Genomic DNA, 18,220 nt, shown 5'->3' with positions numbered 1-18,220 from the left:
GGCCTCTCTTTCAGGAAAAAACAACACTTTAGAACATTGTTCTTCAAGTGAAAAGGGCGACAAGACACAGGCTAGAGGGAGATCTGGCAAGTTGGATTAGGTGTGTTTGCTGCTCTGCGGGCAGTCAGAAATACTGAAGTTATATCACTGTGGCGTATAAATTTATTATAAGCCTGGGTCAGAAAAACCAATGTTTGGTTAAATGATACATGCTATCAACCAAGGCACCTAGCCTGACCCCCGATACATTATAGTCGCCAGTCCCATCCCTCTCTCTCTCTCTCTCTCTCTCTCTCTCTCTCTCTCTGTATGTGTGTGTGTTATCAAAGACATATATATATATACATATCTTATCTTAGATATTAAATTGTTGTCTGTGGTCGATTGCAAATTATACACAGAAATACAGAAATACATTGATCACATTTGTCAACATCACTGACTGACTAAGCCGGAGCTTGCTCTCGAGGGATTTGACGTCATGTCGGTTCTGTGACGTCAGAATGTCTGATAGTTGATATCTGAATTTCACAACATCGGATACGGAAGCAATGTTTACATAAGTCGCACGTATACACAGTAATATTGTGTGACCGCGCCCGTTATCTATGAACAAGAATTCGTTATTGTGAAATACGATTTGTATTTACCCCACATATTCATTATTCGTTTCAAGAACCCTGTACATCTTTTCACACAACCGAGATGGCGTATCCTTACGGACAGGTAACCAAATGAGTGTGGTCGTCCACTATTTTGATGTCATGAATGTATATTTGTTTTGGAAACAGTTTTTCAATGTTGTTCAATCGTTTGGGCAGTTCCGTGTTATCTCTAAACGACTCTCCTAACTGTGTTCTAAGTTAAACCGACCCGATGATCGGGGATTATTAGGAAGTGAACACATTCCTGTAATATTTTATCAATGAGAAGTCACTAGAGCCCTTTATCAATCTAGACAGTCAATTTCCAACAACAAGCTATGCCATAATAACATATTATTAGTCGAGGTCTATTATGCGGACTTTTGAGAGAAGCCTTTTCGTTTGAAGATGTTTGCATCGTGTGTACGCTTTTCCCAAACAAGAGTCATCTCCCTTTGGTTTATACTAAAATGCGTGTTTAGTCTGAAGAAAGTGAAAGCACACGCGCTTGAATGGCATAAACTCTTTCACTCGCTATGGTTGAACATATGTTATATATCTATAATACATTATGTCGTATTAATTCTAGCATACACATATGGGGAGGGACGTGGGTGTGTTTGCAGGGATGCTGTTGAACATACATCCAAAGTTTTAAATAGGTGGTAGCGTAACCCCACACAACTAACTCACTGAAGGATATTTTTAAGTAAACTAAACATAAAAACTTGCAAACCATTCATGTGCTTTATTCAGCATTGCAGGCATGCAGCTTGGCACTAGTCAGTGAATCAAATTCAATTTATGTTACATGTTCAGAGCTCCAGATAAGCTTTTGGTGTTGTGGGTATTTAACCCAAGCATTTTAAAATCATTGGGTATCAGTAATTCTATCTGGGTATTCAAATTTCTGTTACCCACTAGTTTTTACACATGTGGGTATTTAAGTTAAATATTTAAAAACACTATTCATCTAGTCACTGCAAACTGGTGTCGTGTGGGTTTGAGAGCTTTATAGGACTAAAAAATACCATGATACTTCCACAAGAAAGTGTGATGGCAAATGATCGTGATGTAACTGTCATTGTGGAGTTTGGCAAGGTTGACGGAATGCCCGTTTATAATTTCAAAATAAGTTGCTGATTGGCTAATCGAATACGCAGGGTTACATCACAATATTTTGATGATACACACAAGTTTTATTTTTGTAGCTTGTCTGTAATGTTCGTTGCGTATTTGATACGCTTGGATTTTATTTTACTGCATATTTCTGCATTTCTGATGGGTATTTTATGCAGATACACAGCTTATCTGGAGCTCTGATGTTTACGGTTATATAATTTAGTTTTGACATCCTGGTGGGGGCTGGAAGAATTTCAGGCATTTTAGCGGGTGTCCTTATATGTTATCTCTGTTTGGGCTAGTGAATGTTTCTGTTTAAGCTGCATCCCTGATTTGTATGTTAACATTTGATCACAAATGCAGCCCTACTGTATGAAAGAGCTGTATCCGTGCTTGGTGTCATCACACCCATGTTGAGTATTTAGCATTGATTTTGACAGGTGCCTCTAGCACACAGCTATTTCCACTTGAGTGGATTTGGTTTTTTAGTATAAAAGTATTTCGTTGGATAGAGAAACTGGCTCAGTCCATCTGTCACATTTCATTTTTGGGGAATAACTCTTAAATATTTAAATATTTCTTTGTGAAGCTTTGTATGCACATCAGGCAAAAGCTGAAGCTGTGCCTTTTGCTATTCAGGAGGAAGTTTTGAAAGTGATAAATGTTTGCATTTCCATGGCTACAAGTTCAAATGAGGGTAGGTTTTGTTTCAAGTACAAACACAACCCTTCCATTATTTCTCCATGAAAATCCATGCAAATTTATCAGGCTTGTATGGATTAGGTTCAGATGTGGGTAGTGATTATCATGAACTTCAAGATATGCACATCAGGCATACAACAGTTTGAGAGGTTTTTGTATTGTCACTTGTACGTACAGGCTTTAGGACAAAAATCTTTGATTGGTATTAATGAAATATGACATATATCAGCAGGGGATTACATGGGTAATTGATGACTTTACCTTCGTGATATGAATTCACTTGAAACATGCAGTTATCGCCAATAATGTTTTTCATCAATTACATTACTGTCTCACTTTTGTAAGAATTGATGTCCTGTTGCAGGGCCCCCCAGGGGGATACGGTGCCCCACAATATCAGCAACAGCAGCCGCCACAACAGCAACGACCTGGCGGGTACCAAGCCCCAGGGCAGCCAGGATATGGGGGTGGGGCTCAGCCTCCAGGAGGCTATGGAGCCCCAGGACAGCCCGCATACGGGGGTGGTGCACCTGCAGGTAATCAACAGGATAATTGTACTGTAATGAAGTACTTTTTAAGAGATTGGGTATTAATGATAGGGGAGCATTAACATAATTAAAGTCTTGTCCATGTTTTTCACAACCCTCCCTGTAACCCTTATCTTATGATTTCATACAGCAATCCCTGATGATAAAGAAATTGGCTAAACTATCATCAGTGGTTCTTCTGGAAAAGGGAGTTCACTCAAATTACAATCTGAAGCTGTCTTGATTGTTTTCGTATTTGAGAAAAATGGAGCTGGTCACGTTGCTCGTTGTCATTGGTCTAACTATGATAGTCCTTGAATTTAACAATATTCTTACTGAAATGTTGGAATATATTTTATTTTCATCTTTCCATCTGTAGTGTAACTTTATTATAGGTTAGAGCACAAGGACCTCTTGGCTAATTGTTGAAATTGTTCGTAAGAATCCAAGACATGGAGCACCGATCACTCTAACTAACCATTTCAATGATTAGACACCATGGTCCAAGTGCTCTAACCTACTTAAACCATGTCCAACATTTATAGCACATAAACTGCTTAAAAAACATTGTTTTGTTAAAGGTATTATGAAAGATGTGTGTGAGTCGCCCCTGCATGAAGCACATGAAATATGTTCCCTGAGACTTTCACACGTGCACCTCACACTTTGCCGACTCAGGCTATGAAATGCATGTCCTGGGGCAAGTTTATGATTCATTTTGGACCAACTTGAGAACATTTATCAATCATCTAAACAAAACTTGCCCATGTAGATGGGCCTTTTATGAGCAAACATAGCCCTGATCAAGATAATAGTAATTTCTTTTCTATCTTCGTTTCGTGGAAAAAAAGCTATCAAATCACAGTACATACACATATTCCAATGTTTGTTTGTTTGTTTGTTGTTTAATGCCGCACTCAGCAATATTCCAGCTATATGACGGCGGTCTGTAAAATAATAATAGAGTCTGGACCAGACAATCCAGTGATTGACATCATGAGCATCGATCCACGCAATTGGGATCGATGACATGTATCAACCAAGTCAGCAAGCCTGACTACCCGATCCCGTTAGTCGCCTTTTACGACAAGCAAAGTCGCCTTTTATGGCAAGTATGGGGTCCAATGAATAGGGTAACTTTCTGTATAAAAGCTGGATAAAACACACGTTTCGCAGTTCATAAACGGATAAACAATTTCTCCCATGTTGCAGTGGCTGAAGACTACATTTGTTAGCCTTCGGTGCAGAAGTAAATGATATGGAGAAAAAGAAATCCTTCATTGCCAAGTGGTTCTTTACGGTTCAATTAGTTAGCACGGTCAAAGACAAAGGAGCAATGATTTCAAGCAAATTAAAAAGGTTTCGGTTAGAAGTTAGAATGTATTTGTAGAATGTTGAGTGTCTTTTCTTTCTTTTTTTGTCTTGTTTTTTTATCATTATATTTCTTTTTGGAGTATGTTGAGTGTTAATGCTCATCCTCTATTGTTAGTTTAGTGCTTATGATTATTTTCTAACATGGTGGCCCACTTTTCTCCCATCAGGACCGTGTCCGTGGTCTAGTTGTAGAGCATCTGCCCATAGAGCAGAAGGTTCTGGGTTTGATAATTGTGTCATAACAAAAGATGTTAAGAGATGGTAGTTGGTGTTACCCTGCCTGGTGCTTGGCATTAAGGGGCTAAAACAAAGCCTGGTGGGCTCATAGTCGGTATACTGTGTCTTTGTGGGGTATTCAAGTTAAACTGTGGCATGATATCTTTGTGGCTAGCACTATAAAATCTGCATTAGTCCAGACAAGTGCCTAGTGCAAGAGCATGTGTGTGTGTTGTCTCATCACACACTACTGTAGGCTCCTGTTGTAAATCATTATGATTTTTTAGGTTGACTTAATGGGCCCACATTTGTAATTATTTTGCTTGGATATACAACAATAGATATTGTTCTAGTTTTGCAATATTGTTGTAATGGGATAGGTACACAATGTCGGTGAAGTTTGAATAGGGTCATCAGCAGATCAATTTCATTCGAATTTGCAAAAAATAGTTACTGCAATAAACTTACTTCAAATTAAATGAGGCCATAGCACTCACTCTGCTTCTTCCAATATCACACATTAATTTAGTAGTTGTGGGACGATTCACCGTTGCATCGGTGGACCGTGATTTTTTACTTCTCGATACAAGTATCGATCACGGTGGCGCACTAAGTAAAAAATATCGACATGTACCTTATATGCTTGCTGTTATAACTGTTACACCAAACAGTTATTAGTAGAAAGCTAGTAGTGAAAGCATAAATATTTTTATCCATTGCACCATACTTTACACTACCAACGGCTTACACACCACAGATAAGAGCATATGCAAGTATTGTGATACGTATCAAATTGTTGGTGTGTCACCTCACACCTATAATCTAGTCATAATATAGTGGGCCATATGAACCTTAAACTCGTTTCTAACTTGAATGAGTCTGTGACAAATGACCTCAAACTCTTTCGTAACTAGTGTCATGACAAGAGTAACTCAGGAAAGTTAATGACCCCCATGACCTAGTTTTGCAGTAGTGGTAGTGAGTTCTGCTTTAGTCTTTACACATTTGTGAATTCTAATCAGTTTTAAAGTCAGGGAAAGTTACTTTAAGTTTACAAATTAATAGTTCATAATAAATTTTTACAGCCTTTTTATATTTTTAGGATTACAGATTCTTCAGCCCAAAGTCCAGGGTTGGAGGAGGAAAAAACAAAGCCAGATTCATTTTTTTTTAATGCAGAATGCCTCTGGCATACTTTATGCAAATATTCTGTGCTCAAAAGACCACCATTTGTGACGATAAAGCCCCTTGTAACAATAAAAATGCTACCACTTACAACATGGACAATTGTCAAGGGAGGCTATTCATGTTCGGCTTCGAGATCAACAAAGACTGATTATGTATCTCTTTACTAGTTTACAACGGTAAATTCATGATTTGATTTTTTTCTGTAGATGTCGTTTATGTTGATTGTGATTCACAATGCTTGTTGTGTTTCAGGTTTTGGTGCTCCCCCCGGCATGGACCCCCAGGTGCACCAGTGGTTCTTGTCAGTTGACCGAGATAGGTCAGGCAAGATCACCGCACTGGAACTGCAGCAAGCCCTCATGAATGGCAACTGGAGCCAGTTCAACCCAGAAACATGTCGGCTCATGATAAGTAGGTTGTCTCATCACACACTACTGTAGGCTCCTGATAAGTAGGTTGTCTCATCACACTCTGCTGTAGGCTCCTGATAAGTAGGTTGTCTCATTGTCTCATCACACACTACTGTAGGCTCCTGATAAGTGGGTTGTCTCATTGTCTCATCACACACTACTGTTGGCTCCTGATAAGTGGGTTGTCTCATTGTCTCATCACACACTACTGTAGGCTCCTGATAAGTAGGTTGTCTCATCACACTCTGCTGTAGGCTCCTGATAAGTAGGTTGTCTCATTGTCTCATCACACACTACTGTAGGCTCCTGATAAGTAGGTTGTCTCATTGTCTCATCACACACTAATGTAGGCTCCTGATAAGTAGGTTGTCTCATTGTCTCATCACACACTACTGTAGGCTCCTGATAAGTAGGTTGTCTCATTGTCTCATCACACACTACTGTAGGCTCCTGATAAGTAGGTTGTCTCATCACACTCTGCTGTAGGCTCCTGATAAGTAGGTTGTCTCATTGTCTCATCACACACTACTGTAGGCTCCTGATAAGTGGGTTGTCTCATTGTCTCATCACACACTACTGTAGGCTCCTGATAAGTAGGTTGTCTCATCACACTCTGCTGTAGGCTCCTGATAAGTAGGTTGTCTCATTGTCTCATCACACTCTGCTGTAGGCTCCTGATAAGTGGGTTGTCTCATTGTCTCATCACACACTACTGTAGGCTCCTGATAAGTGTGTTGTCTCATTGTCTCATCACACACTACTGTAGGTTGTCTCATTGTCTCATCACACTCTGCTGTAGGCTCCTGATAAGTAGGTTGTCTCATTGTCTCATCACACACTAATGTAGGCTCCTGATAAGTAGGTTGTCTCATTGTCTCATCACACACTACTGTAGCTCCTGATAAGTAGGTTGTCTCATTGTCTCATCACACTCTGCTGAAGCTCCTGATAAGTAGGTTGTCTCATTGTCTCATCACACTCTGCTGTAGGCTCCTGTTAAGTTGGTTGTCTCATTGTCTCATCACACACTACTGTAGCTCCTGATAAGTGGGTTGTCTCATTGTCTCATCACACACTACTGTAGCCTCCTGATAAGTGGGTTATCTCATTGTCTCATCACACACTACTGTAGGCTCCTGATAAGTGTGTTGTCTCATTGTCTCATCACACACTACTGTAGGTTGTCTCATTGTCTCATCACACACTAATGTAGCCTCCTGATAAGTGGGTTGTCTCATTGTCTCATTGTCTCATCACACACTACTGTAGGCTCCTGATAAGTGTGTTGTCTCATTGTCTCATCACATACTACTGTAGGTTGTCTCATTGTCTCATCACACACTACTGTAGCCTCCTGATAAGTGGGTTGTCTCATTGTCTCATCACACACTACTGTAGGCTCCTGATAAGTGTGTTGTCTCATTGTCTCATCACACACTACTGTAGGTTGTCTCATTGTCTCATCACACACTACTGTAGCCTCCTGATAAGTGGGTTGTCTCATTGTCTCATCACACACTACTGTAGGCTCCTGATAAATGGGTTGTCTCATTGTCTCATCACACACTACTGTAGGCTCCTGATAAGTAGGTTGTCTCATTGTCTCATCACACACTACTGTAGGCTCCTGATAAGTAGGTTGTCTCATTGTCTCATCACACTCTGCTGTAGGCTCCTGATAAGTAGGTTGTCTCATTGTCTCATCACACTCTGCTGTAGGCTCCTGATAAGTAGGTTGTCTCATTGTCTCATCACACACTGCTGTAGGCTCCTGATAAGTAGGTTGTTTCATTTTCTCATCACACACTACTGTAGGCTCCTGATAAGTGGGTTGTCTCATCACACACTACTGTAGGCTCCTGATAAGTAGGTTGTCTCATTGTCTCATCACACACTACTGTAGGCTCCTGAGAAGTGGGTTGTCTCATTGTCTCATCACACACTACTGTAGGCTCCTGATAAGTAGGTTGTCTCATTGTCTCATCACACTCTGCTGTAGGCTCCTGATAAGTAGGTTGTCTCATTGTCTCATCACACACTACTGTAGGCTCCTGATAAGTAGGTTGTCTCATTGTCTCATCACACACTACTGTAGGCTCCTGATAAGTAGGTTGTCTCATTGTCTCATCACACACTACTGTAGGCTCCTGTTAAGTTGGTTGTCTCATTGTCTCATCACACACTACTGTAGGCTCCTGATAAGTAGGGTGTCTCATTGTCTCATCACACACTACTGTAGGTTGTCTCATTGTCTCATCACACACTACTGTAGGCTCCTGATAAGTAGGTTGTCTCATTGTCTCATCACACACTACTGTAGGTTGTCTCATTGTCTCATCACACACTACTGTAGCTCCTGATAAGTGGGTTGTCTCATTGTCTCATCACACACTACTGTAGGCTCCTGATAAGTGGGTTGTCTCATTGTCTCATCACACACTACTGTAGGTTGTCTCATTGTCTCATCACACACTAATGTAGCTCCTGATAAGTGGGTTGTCTCATTGTCTCATCACACACTACTGTAGCTCCTGATAAGTAGGTTGTCTCATTGTCTCATCACACACTACTGTAGGCTCCTGATAAGTGGGTTGTCTCATTGTCTCATCACACACTACTGTAGGCTCCTGATAAGTAGGTTGTCTCATTGTCTCATCACACACTACTGTAGGCTCCTGATAAGTGGGTTGTCTCATTGTCTCATCACACATTACTGTAGGCTCCTGATAAGTGGGTTGTCTCATTGTCTCATCACACACTACTGTAGGCTCCTGATAAGTGGGTTGTCTCATTGTCTCATCACACATTACTGTAGCTCCTGATAAGTAGGTTGTCTCATTGTCTCATCACACACTACTGTAGGCTCCTGATAAGTGGGTTGTCTCATTGTCTTATCACACACTACTGTAGGCTCCTGATAAGTGGGTTGTCTCATCACACACTACTGTAGGCTCCTGATAAGTAGGTTGTCTCATTGTCTCATCACACACTACTGTAGGCTCCTGATAAGTAGGTTGTCTCATTGTCTCATCACACTCTGCTGTAGCTCCTGATAAGTAGGTTGTCTCATTGTCTCATCACACACTACTGTAGGTTGTCTCATTGTCTCATCACACACTACTGTAGGCTCCTGTCAATCTGACACTCACCTTATCAGTGATTTCTGTAGGAATGTTGTTTTCAAATGTGTGCTTACCATTTTTTTGCCTTTCTGTCAGTTCTCTATGCTTATACTGTGAACATGATCTATCTGTTTCCAGGCATGTTCGACCGTGATATGAGCGGAACCATTGACATGAATGAATTCAGTGCCTTGTGGAACTACATCCAGCAGTGGAGATCGGTCTTTGAAAGATTTGATGGTAATCGCTCAGGAGCTATTGAAGCCCAGGAACTTCACAGTGGTGAGTCAATGGACCCCGTACTATTCCATTCAGAGGCATGTCATAACTTTCAGGTGACATCTCATATCTACTTTGGACGTTGTAGTGTTAATGGAGGACATCATTCTCCCTGTCTTTTCCTCCCCTCCTCTCTGAATCCCTTTCTCTCTAAAGCAAATCCGGACATTTTCTTCTGTTTTTTGGCCATTCACAAATTTTGATTGTGAAAAATTTCATTGCTAGGTTGTGGGGTGAGGGGTCCGAGTTAACATAAAATGTTGTGTACAGTGTATTTATACTTAGGAGATGAATACTGTGTTTTCAGTGTACAGCAAGGTTGCCTGAATTTGAAATTGAATTTGGAACCGAATGCAATTTCAAAATTCTTTGGTGTTGGTCAATATATTGAGTAAAGCGGCATGGGTTGAGTTCGGTGTTTTGAGTGGGTTGTTTGAACTGATTTACGGAATCACTGACAACAGCTTTGAAACAAAATATGGTGCTCTATATGATCAAGCAGTTTGTTTACACAATAATACTTCACACAAACTTCTGACAGGCACTGAAAGCATGTAGCACATGTAACTTCCTAAGCTAACATGAGGTGGGCACCCTTTGAATATTGTAGGAACTTATTGTAGTCATTTTGCAATTTGTAGCCTGTAATTGTACTTCTAGTTATGTAAATATGCCTACCGACTACTGCTACTACTCTAAAAATAAAAGTTTGATTTGAATCGGTGATACACAAATTTAAAAATCTTGGCTTGGTTTGGGTACTTATTAATATCATAAATCTAAAATCTGACAGGGACATTTTTATTGTCAAAGGGATCTTTATCGTCCACGGTATCAGAAACACTTATCATTCTGATTTCATTATATTTCTGAATTTTCGATGTTTAAGATTGGCAGATCCATAAACCAACCAAAGAAATATGTATGGCCTAACGGGACAACGTTATTAATAATCACTTTCAACGTTTTGTTGAAGAGACGTTCAGAGCTCCAGATAAGTTTTTGGTGTTGTGGGTATTTTACCCATGCATTTTAAAATCACTGCGTATCAGAAATTCTATCTGGTATTCAAATTTCTGTTACCCACTAGTTTTTACACATGTGGGTATTTAAGTTAAATATTTAAAAACACTATTCATCTAGTCCCTGCAAACTGGTGTTGTGTGGGTTCGAGAGCTTTATAGGACTCAAAAATACCACGATACTTCCACAAGTGTGATGGCAAATTGATCATGATGTAACTGTCATCGTGGAGTTTGGCAAGGTTGAGGGAATGCCCGTTTATAATTTCAAAATAAGTTGCTGATTTGCCAATCGAATACGCAGGGTTACTTCACAATATTTTGAATATACGCACAAGTTTTATTTTTGTAGCGTATCTGTAATGTTCGTTGCGTATTTGATACGCTTGGATATTATTTTACTGCGTATTTCTGCATTTCTGATGCGTTTTTTACGCAGATACACAGCTTATCTGGATCTCTGGACGTTTGACTATTCATTTATTGTGTTAAGTTACAGCAAATGTAAGCTACCGGTATTCTCAATAATCTCGTTGACACTGCGTGCAGGCTTATCTCCCTTTTGTTATTTTACTCCAGCACACTGCATTACAGGGTCTTCAAGTTATGAGACCTTTTAAGTAAAAGTTATGACGTTGGACTGGTACCATTCTGTTACTTGTCAAAGCAAATGACCACATCACAGTCACAATGTGATGTGTATTGTGATACTTCTTAGCTCACCTGACGGTTCCAGGTCCACCACATCCCGGGCTGCCGAAACATCCTAGCGGATGCCCTGTCTCAGCCAGGCAAAGTGGCTCCCACAGAGTGGAAATTTCACCCAGACACCTTTGCTCTTGTTTGTTGAGACCACGGTCTCCCCAACATAGACCTATTCGCCACCAGCCAGAACTACCAGATCCCGACCTACATATCTCCGGTGCCGGTCCACTGGCTTGGGCAGTCAATGCTTTCAGCGTCCCCTGGGAAGGACTAAAAGCGTACGCTTTTCCGCCACCTGTACTCCTTCCCAAAGTCGTCCAGAAGATCAGATCGACACGGAACCTCGATCTGACTTTGGACGCACCCTGGTGGCCAGGGAGGGCTTGGTTCGTCGACCTCAGGGAGCTATCCGACGTCAACCCACTGCCACTCCCAGATTGGCCATATCTGCTGATCAACCCTCACAGCAGACAGGACCAGACAGGTTATGTCTTCACGTCTGGTCCATTTACAGAGAGCATTGAACGCCAAGGGCTACTCGGCCAGAGCAGCTAAGGCCATCACGATGGCACATCGCCCAACCACCAGGAGCCTCTATGATGACAAGTGGCAATCCTTCGAAAGCTTTTGCAGGAGTAAGCACCAACACCCCACATCTGCATCGCCTCAATTCCTGGTCGAGTTTATGCCCCATCTGCGACACAAGCGTAAGCTCAAGGGCAGTACCATCATGACCTACCTTGTGGCGCTCAACTCCGTCCTGGCAGTCCCGAAAGATCGACACATGACGAAAATCCCAGAACTACAGGCACTGCTCCGCTCATTCAGACTGGAAGACCAAACGGGGAAGTTCCGTCCCCCAGTCTGGGACTTGAACGTCATTCTCAACTCGCTGAGAGACACGCCTTTCGAGCAACTCGAAACGTCATCATTCTACAATCTGACGAAAGGAGAAGGTCTTCCTATGGCGACGCCTCTTTGTATTGGTATCTGTGACCTTGTGAGCGGAAGTCAACCGCAACACGATCGCCTCTGGCTACGAGCCATCATCCTCCAGGTCTACGAGGCCGTGGGATTGGACCCCCCCCCCCATGCTCCAACAACCTGTATGAGATCTGGGACGTCGCCTCCAACTTGACGCTTCACACTGCTTCCAACTGCTCTCTACATGCCATCATGGAGGGATGTTTCTGGCGTTCCAACACGGTCTTTGCCAGTCACTACCTGCGAGACGTCGCATTGGAGGATGTGCAAGGCACGCAGGGCTTGGTCCGTTAGTAGTGGCCCAGCAGGTCACCACTACTACACGTCATTGACCACGCCTCCGAGTCCAGAGCCGGCCTTTCGACCTCCCCTGGCGTAAGCCCTGCATACGGCTCGGTGCTCCAACCTAACCAAGCGTTATTGTCAGGCTGCGCAGTACCAGGACACAACGCATACCTGACTCTTCCCTTCAATGTAATGGTCATCCAGGCTGACCACAGCTGAAGACGGGCTGACGGAAACAGAGTTTCCCATACATGGAGTGGTCACCTGATGCCGACCACACAGCCAAGGACGGGCTGAGGGAATGGGAGGTTCCCACACATGCAGTGGTCACCCGATGCCGACCACACAGCCAAGGATTGGCTAGGGAACAGAGCAACTTCTTCAAGCAAAGACCCTCACACAGCTCTATTCTCTGTTAAGAACAAGCAGTGATATTCATTAAGGAGTAATGCAGGATAAGTATACAAATATAAAAAATATCTAGGATTTTACTAGTTCTAACAAATTATAACAGGATATTGGAATGAATATAGACTGCCATGTTGTCTGACTGTAGATAAGATTTGTGATGTTAATATTAAATAACAGTTGCATGTGATGAAACAGGTCTTTGAGGGGCATGAGGAAGTTTGAACAGTAATGTGTCTATGTATCTAGTAAAAATATAACATGGTTAGATAAAAAACAAATGCATTCTAAAATCAATTTCATTGATTAGAAGTGGCATGGGATTAGCTGTGTACTGGATCACTTTGATTTTGGCAGACAAACAGGTAGTTTATTTAAATCTATGACAATGACATTTCTTACTGACCATTCTCAGAATGACACAAACCTTTATGATGTCAATCACTGTATTTTCTTGTCCCGACTCGATTATTTACAGACCGACATCATATAGCTGGAATATTGCTGAGTGCGGTGTTAGACAACAAAAAAACAAAGAATATTTGTCTGTGTGAGCTGAACTTTTGCGTGTATGTTTCTCCTTAAGATGACATCATAGTTTTTTTAAATCATTAAATTTTAGTGTTTCTTTTAAGTCTTGCGTATTTATGCAAAAATCGTTTGAATATCAGTGCCGACAGCAACTTTATATTAAGTGTCTTAGTTGACATTTCAAAACATTGACTGCATATCCAGGTACCTTGGCACTATTTTCTCACGATCTGTTCATTCATTTTCTGTGAATGTAATCTGTGGAATCCCAATGACGAAATGCATGATGTGTATGCAGCTTGTACAGGCCATTCATTCCAGCATGTATAAAAACTTGGACCAGTACCATATTCGCCGTAATAAACACCCGGGGCGCTCTCAAAATTAGAAATAGGGGGCTCTTATTAGAATATAATTTTTGAGAGAAAAACATAGTTGAAAGATCGTAAATTTCGTACTTTATGCTGACAGCCTGAAATGATACTAAAGAAAAGTATGTGCATATCATACACGACAGATGTATTTTCCAGAAATTAATTGCTCATAATTAAGGGTGCATATACCACACAAGTGCGTATTACACACGAATAAATAAGTCTTGTGAACATTGATCAATCGTAAGGGGTGCTAATTGGGATTGTTCACTAGCCAATATATTAGCAAATATCGCTGTCGGCGCTTATTAGAGCAGGGTGCTTATTGCGTCGAATACGTTAGTTGAAAGTGCTGCAATACACTATGCAGTGTTCCTGCCCTTAGTTGTGCCAGGATCAGTCTGTCACTAGTTCAACATTCACTGAATATGATTATTGGTCTATCAGTATATGTGCAGTACATAAGTAGTAGACATGTTTTCCAATGACACATGCTGAAATGCTGTTCAATCACTCCAATAGCATGTTTATCATGTGGGTTGTATCAGTTGAATGTGTGACTCTGTTCATGGGCTTCCTGTTAAGTTTGTTTAGAAAGGTTTCAGAATTGTATATCATGTCAGAGGCAATTGAAGATGGTGTTGAGCAGCTATTCTATCACCCCATTTACCAGTCCTAATGATGATCCACTTATCTCTGTTGCAGCATTCAGTCAGATGGGGTATAATTTGACTATGAACTTCGTCAACATGATCGTCTACAGATTTGATATTCAGGCACGAAGGCAGCTGACCCTTGATAACTTCATCCAAGCTTGTGTGATGCTGAAGTCACTGACCGACGCCTTCAAGCAGCGAGACACAGCCATGAGTGGAACCATTAACCTTAGTTATGAAGACTTCATGTCCTTGGCTGTCTTGAATAAACCCTAGTTACTAAAACAATCTTTTAAGCTTAGAGTCAATCATGCCAAAGATAAAATACAGTTGGTAGTTTTGTGGACAAAGACAAACAACAGTCAGTGTAATTCGGTAAGATAATTGCTTTTTTGATTGCCTTAAGCTCTGACATTTCAGTAGGCCGGAGTGTACATGAAGTAACCATTTAGTCTCTTGCTAATGCAAGTACTACTCCCATCAATCCATTAATCCTTTGCTCCTGATGCAGGAGTTGCTTCAAATCAAATTAAACCATTTTTTTACTGGATGTTACAGTTGCTTGAAAGGCTGCTTAAATTAGTTGTGCAAAAACAAAACCCACCAGGGAAAGCCCTCTCAGTTCCTACAATGAGGAGAAAATAACTCACTCTCGGGATGCTGAGCTCATACAATGATCTGACCTGTCAATCTGTTGACAGGATGACACACAAATCTCATTAGTTGAGGCGTAATCGGATGGCAATGTATCTTGCCATGCAAACACCCAACCTCGTTGGCCACTTGACAAGGACATAAGGTGTAACCAGTGCGACACTCACCATTACGGGTAGAAATATCCAACAAGGGATACGTCTTTGGTTTCAAATCCTTCCTGCCATTTTGTCTTTGGTGATGGCGCACATCTTTATAGAAAATTACTGTAGAATGTTTGCAATCTTTGTTTTCAGTCCTGTGCAACACGCACAAATTAGTCCTGCACTTTCTATTCAAGATTCAGGTGATTGATTTCAGAACTATTACTAATTATGACCTACCGAGGGCAGTTGTGTAGCCTAGTGGTTAAAGTGTTCGCTCGTCACGCCGAAGACCCAGGATCGAATCCCGACATGGGTACAATGTGTGAAGCCCATTTCTGGTGTCCCCAATCATGATATTGCTGGAATACTCACTCACTCAAGACATTCTAGGAAACCCATTCAGTTCAAATAACTATGGCTACTATGCTTGTCGTAAGAGGCGACTAACTGGATCGGGTGGTCAGGCTTGCTGACTTAGTTGATGCATGTCATTAATCCCAGTTGTGTGGATCTATGCACATGTTGTCCATCACTGGATTGTCTGGTCCAGACTCGATTACTTACAGACCGCCGTCATATAGCTTGAATATTGCTGAGTGCGGCGTTAAACAACAAACAAAGAAACAAAATCAAACAACTATGAGGCTGCCCACACACGGTTATCAAAATGCAGTCACAGAAACCTTTCTTTTCATGTGGTCAGTGTTAGGACTGTTGAAACCCTGGTGTCCTCTCTTGCAAAGCTGCCACCTTGAATATTAAAATATTGCTCTTCACTGGGGCTGATGTGTATATAAACTGTGATTGTATTCATCAGCGTTAATATTTATGTCACCCCCGTTTCTGATAGTGGTAAAATTAAATACCTTTCTCATCAAACAGTGTTTTTTAACTTTGATTGAAACTTTGTATGGATTAAGATATATTGCCATGTATGGGTAGGGCTTGGAGGGTTTCAAACTTATTACAGGGCAACAAGGCTGGGGCAGATTGACAGTCTTGGTACTTCAAACAACACTATTCTAACTCAGAATTTACGATTTCTATCCATCGAACAGTTAATGTCCCATAATAACATAAAGCAAGTTCTGTTTCACACAGCGCACTAGGTACTTCAACATTTAGATGTGGACATAGCAGCTCTTTTAGCTTACGCATGTATGCTTCTGTTGCCTCTGAGGTGTTGGCTGTCTTGACATGATTGACATTATCGCTCAACTCTTGTTTAATATGGAGTATATACATTTGTTAATTTCTTTATATTTTAGTCACTTCAATAACTACAATAAATGTCTTTGATCAATAAAATAATTTTCAATACTGCTCTTAATATATACATGGATCATCTATTTTATGAATATTGTTTGATACATGTTTGTTCAGCCAGTGTAATGTATGTGTGTAATATGTTCACTCTGTACTAGATACGTTAGAACGACAATATTAACTTTAGGAGTATACAAAATTGTCTTTCATTTACATATGTATACATCCCAGTATATTTCTATCAGTAAATGTAATTTATTTGATATGCTTTTTCAGTGACGTTACAACTGTTGTCATGAACAGCTGTTTGGTTGGAATCAGTATTGAAACATGGACCAGGAAATCTTTTTTAAACAGACATGTTCACTGAAGTTTATTGTCACAATATCTTCTTTGTTTTCCATTTGTAATTGCTAATTGAATAAACACATTTGTTACTTCTAACACAAGGTTTGTTATTAGCTCAACTGGTTTATGCTTAATATGGGGAGTGTCCTGCAATGCCATCTGCGGTGTTTTCTATTCTCCACATAGATTGTGTGAACAGCCATGCTTGTTGTAAGGTTGTCAGGCTTGCTGACTTAGTTAATGCATGTTATCGTATCCCATTTGCGTGGATTGATGCTCATGATATCAATCACTGGATTGTCTGGTTCATACTTCATTATTTACAGACAGCCGACATATAGCTGGAATATTGCTGAGTGCTCCATTGAACAACAAACAATCGAAGATTGTGTGAGTTCAATGTCGATTTGAGCACTGTTTCAGTTAATTCCTAGTGTGTCAGCTTAATGGGTGAGGAAAGCCTGAAGTTATGCATTGCTTAGTCCTTTATCCTTTGGTGGCACAAACCAGGATGGTGCTGGCAAGGAAGTGAGTGAGTTAAAATTTAACATCGCATCAGCATTATTTCAGCCATATAGAGACTGGTGACAAGGAAGAATCATGATCTGGGATTCAAACACACAAAGGTTTGTAGATAATCTCTTGTCAAACACAAGACATTGGGAGTGTATCAAAAAGGATGTAATGATAATTAATACTTTTGTCAGAACTACGTCCTTTTAAAAAAACATGCTTGTGTTTTATTATTGTTTAATAATGATGTTCAGATGACCATACTTCTCAAAATAACCTTTTAAAAGACCCGTGTAAGGGTCTTAAGTGCGAGTACGATTGTCTATTATGGAAAGTAAAGTCAAGTGACCGTATGTCATGGCCTATTTGTTATGAGCATGTTGCAGACATTTACGAACATTCTTCTTGAATAACCAGACTCCACTTGAAAAAATGAAACACTCAAGCTTTATTTCAGAAGGAAACATGGTTGTAAGTGTTTTGATCGAGGGTTGATACCAACCAGATGTAGTATACGCTAGTTTGTAAAAGAAATACGGAACAGCAGTGCCTTCGCACATGGAGTCTTGCGTCTTCTTTGACATGCCTGCAAACGCGCCTTTTCCCGCCAAATCTATTCTTAGAGCAAGTAATACAACCACGCGCACGCCTATGCCATCTGCTCCAGGTGGCAACACGACCCCGCGTCCCAGCACGTGCACCTGGGACCAGACACGTCGTTGAAAACATTCCTGTACCCGACGC

The 18,220-nt window shown here is 40.9% G+C and overlaps 1 protein-coding gene across 1 annotated transcript; it reads left to right on the top strand.

Moving 5' to 3' along the window:
- The first annotated feature begins 540 nt into the window (after positions 1–540).
- LOC125378137 (peflin-like) lies at positions 541–17,059 on the top strand. Its single transcript, XM_048393004.1, has 5 exons — positions 541–726; positions 2,833–3,004; positions 6,026–6,184; positions 9,444–9,587; positions 14,599–17,059. The coding sequence occupies exons 1-5, from the start codon at positions 706–708 to the stop codon at positions 14,823–14,825; spliced, it is 723 nt and encodes a 240-aa protein (XP_048248961.1). The 5' UTR covers positions 541–705; the 3' UTR covers positions 14,826–17,059.
- The last annotated feature ends 1,161 nt before the right edge of the window (positions 17,060–18,220 follow it).

The sequence above is a fragment of the Haliotis rufescens genome, unplaced genomic scaffold (assembly GCF_023055435.1).
Source record: "Haliotis rufescens isolate VD_foot unplaced genomic scaffold, xgHalRufe1.0.p SCAF_1, whole genome shotgun sequence".
Taxonomy (NCBI): domain Eukaryota; kingdom Metazoa; phylum Mollusca; class Gastropoda; order Lepetellida; family Haliotidae; genus Haliotis; species Haliotis rufescens.
Note: the sequence above shows the minus strand (reverse complement) of the source record. Positions and strands in the feature narration are given on the sequence as shown.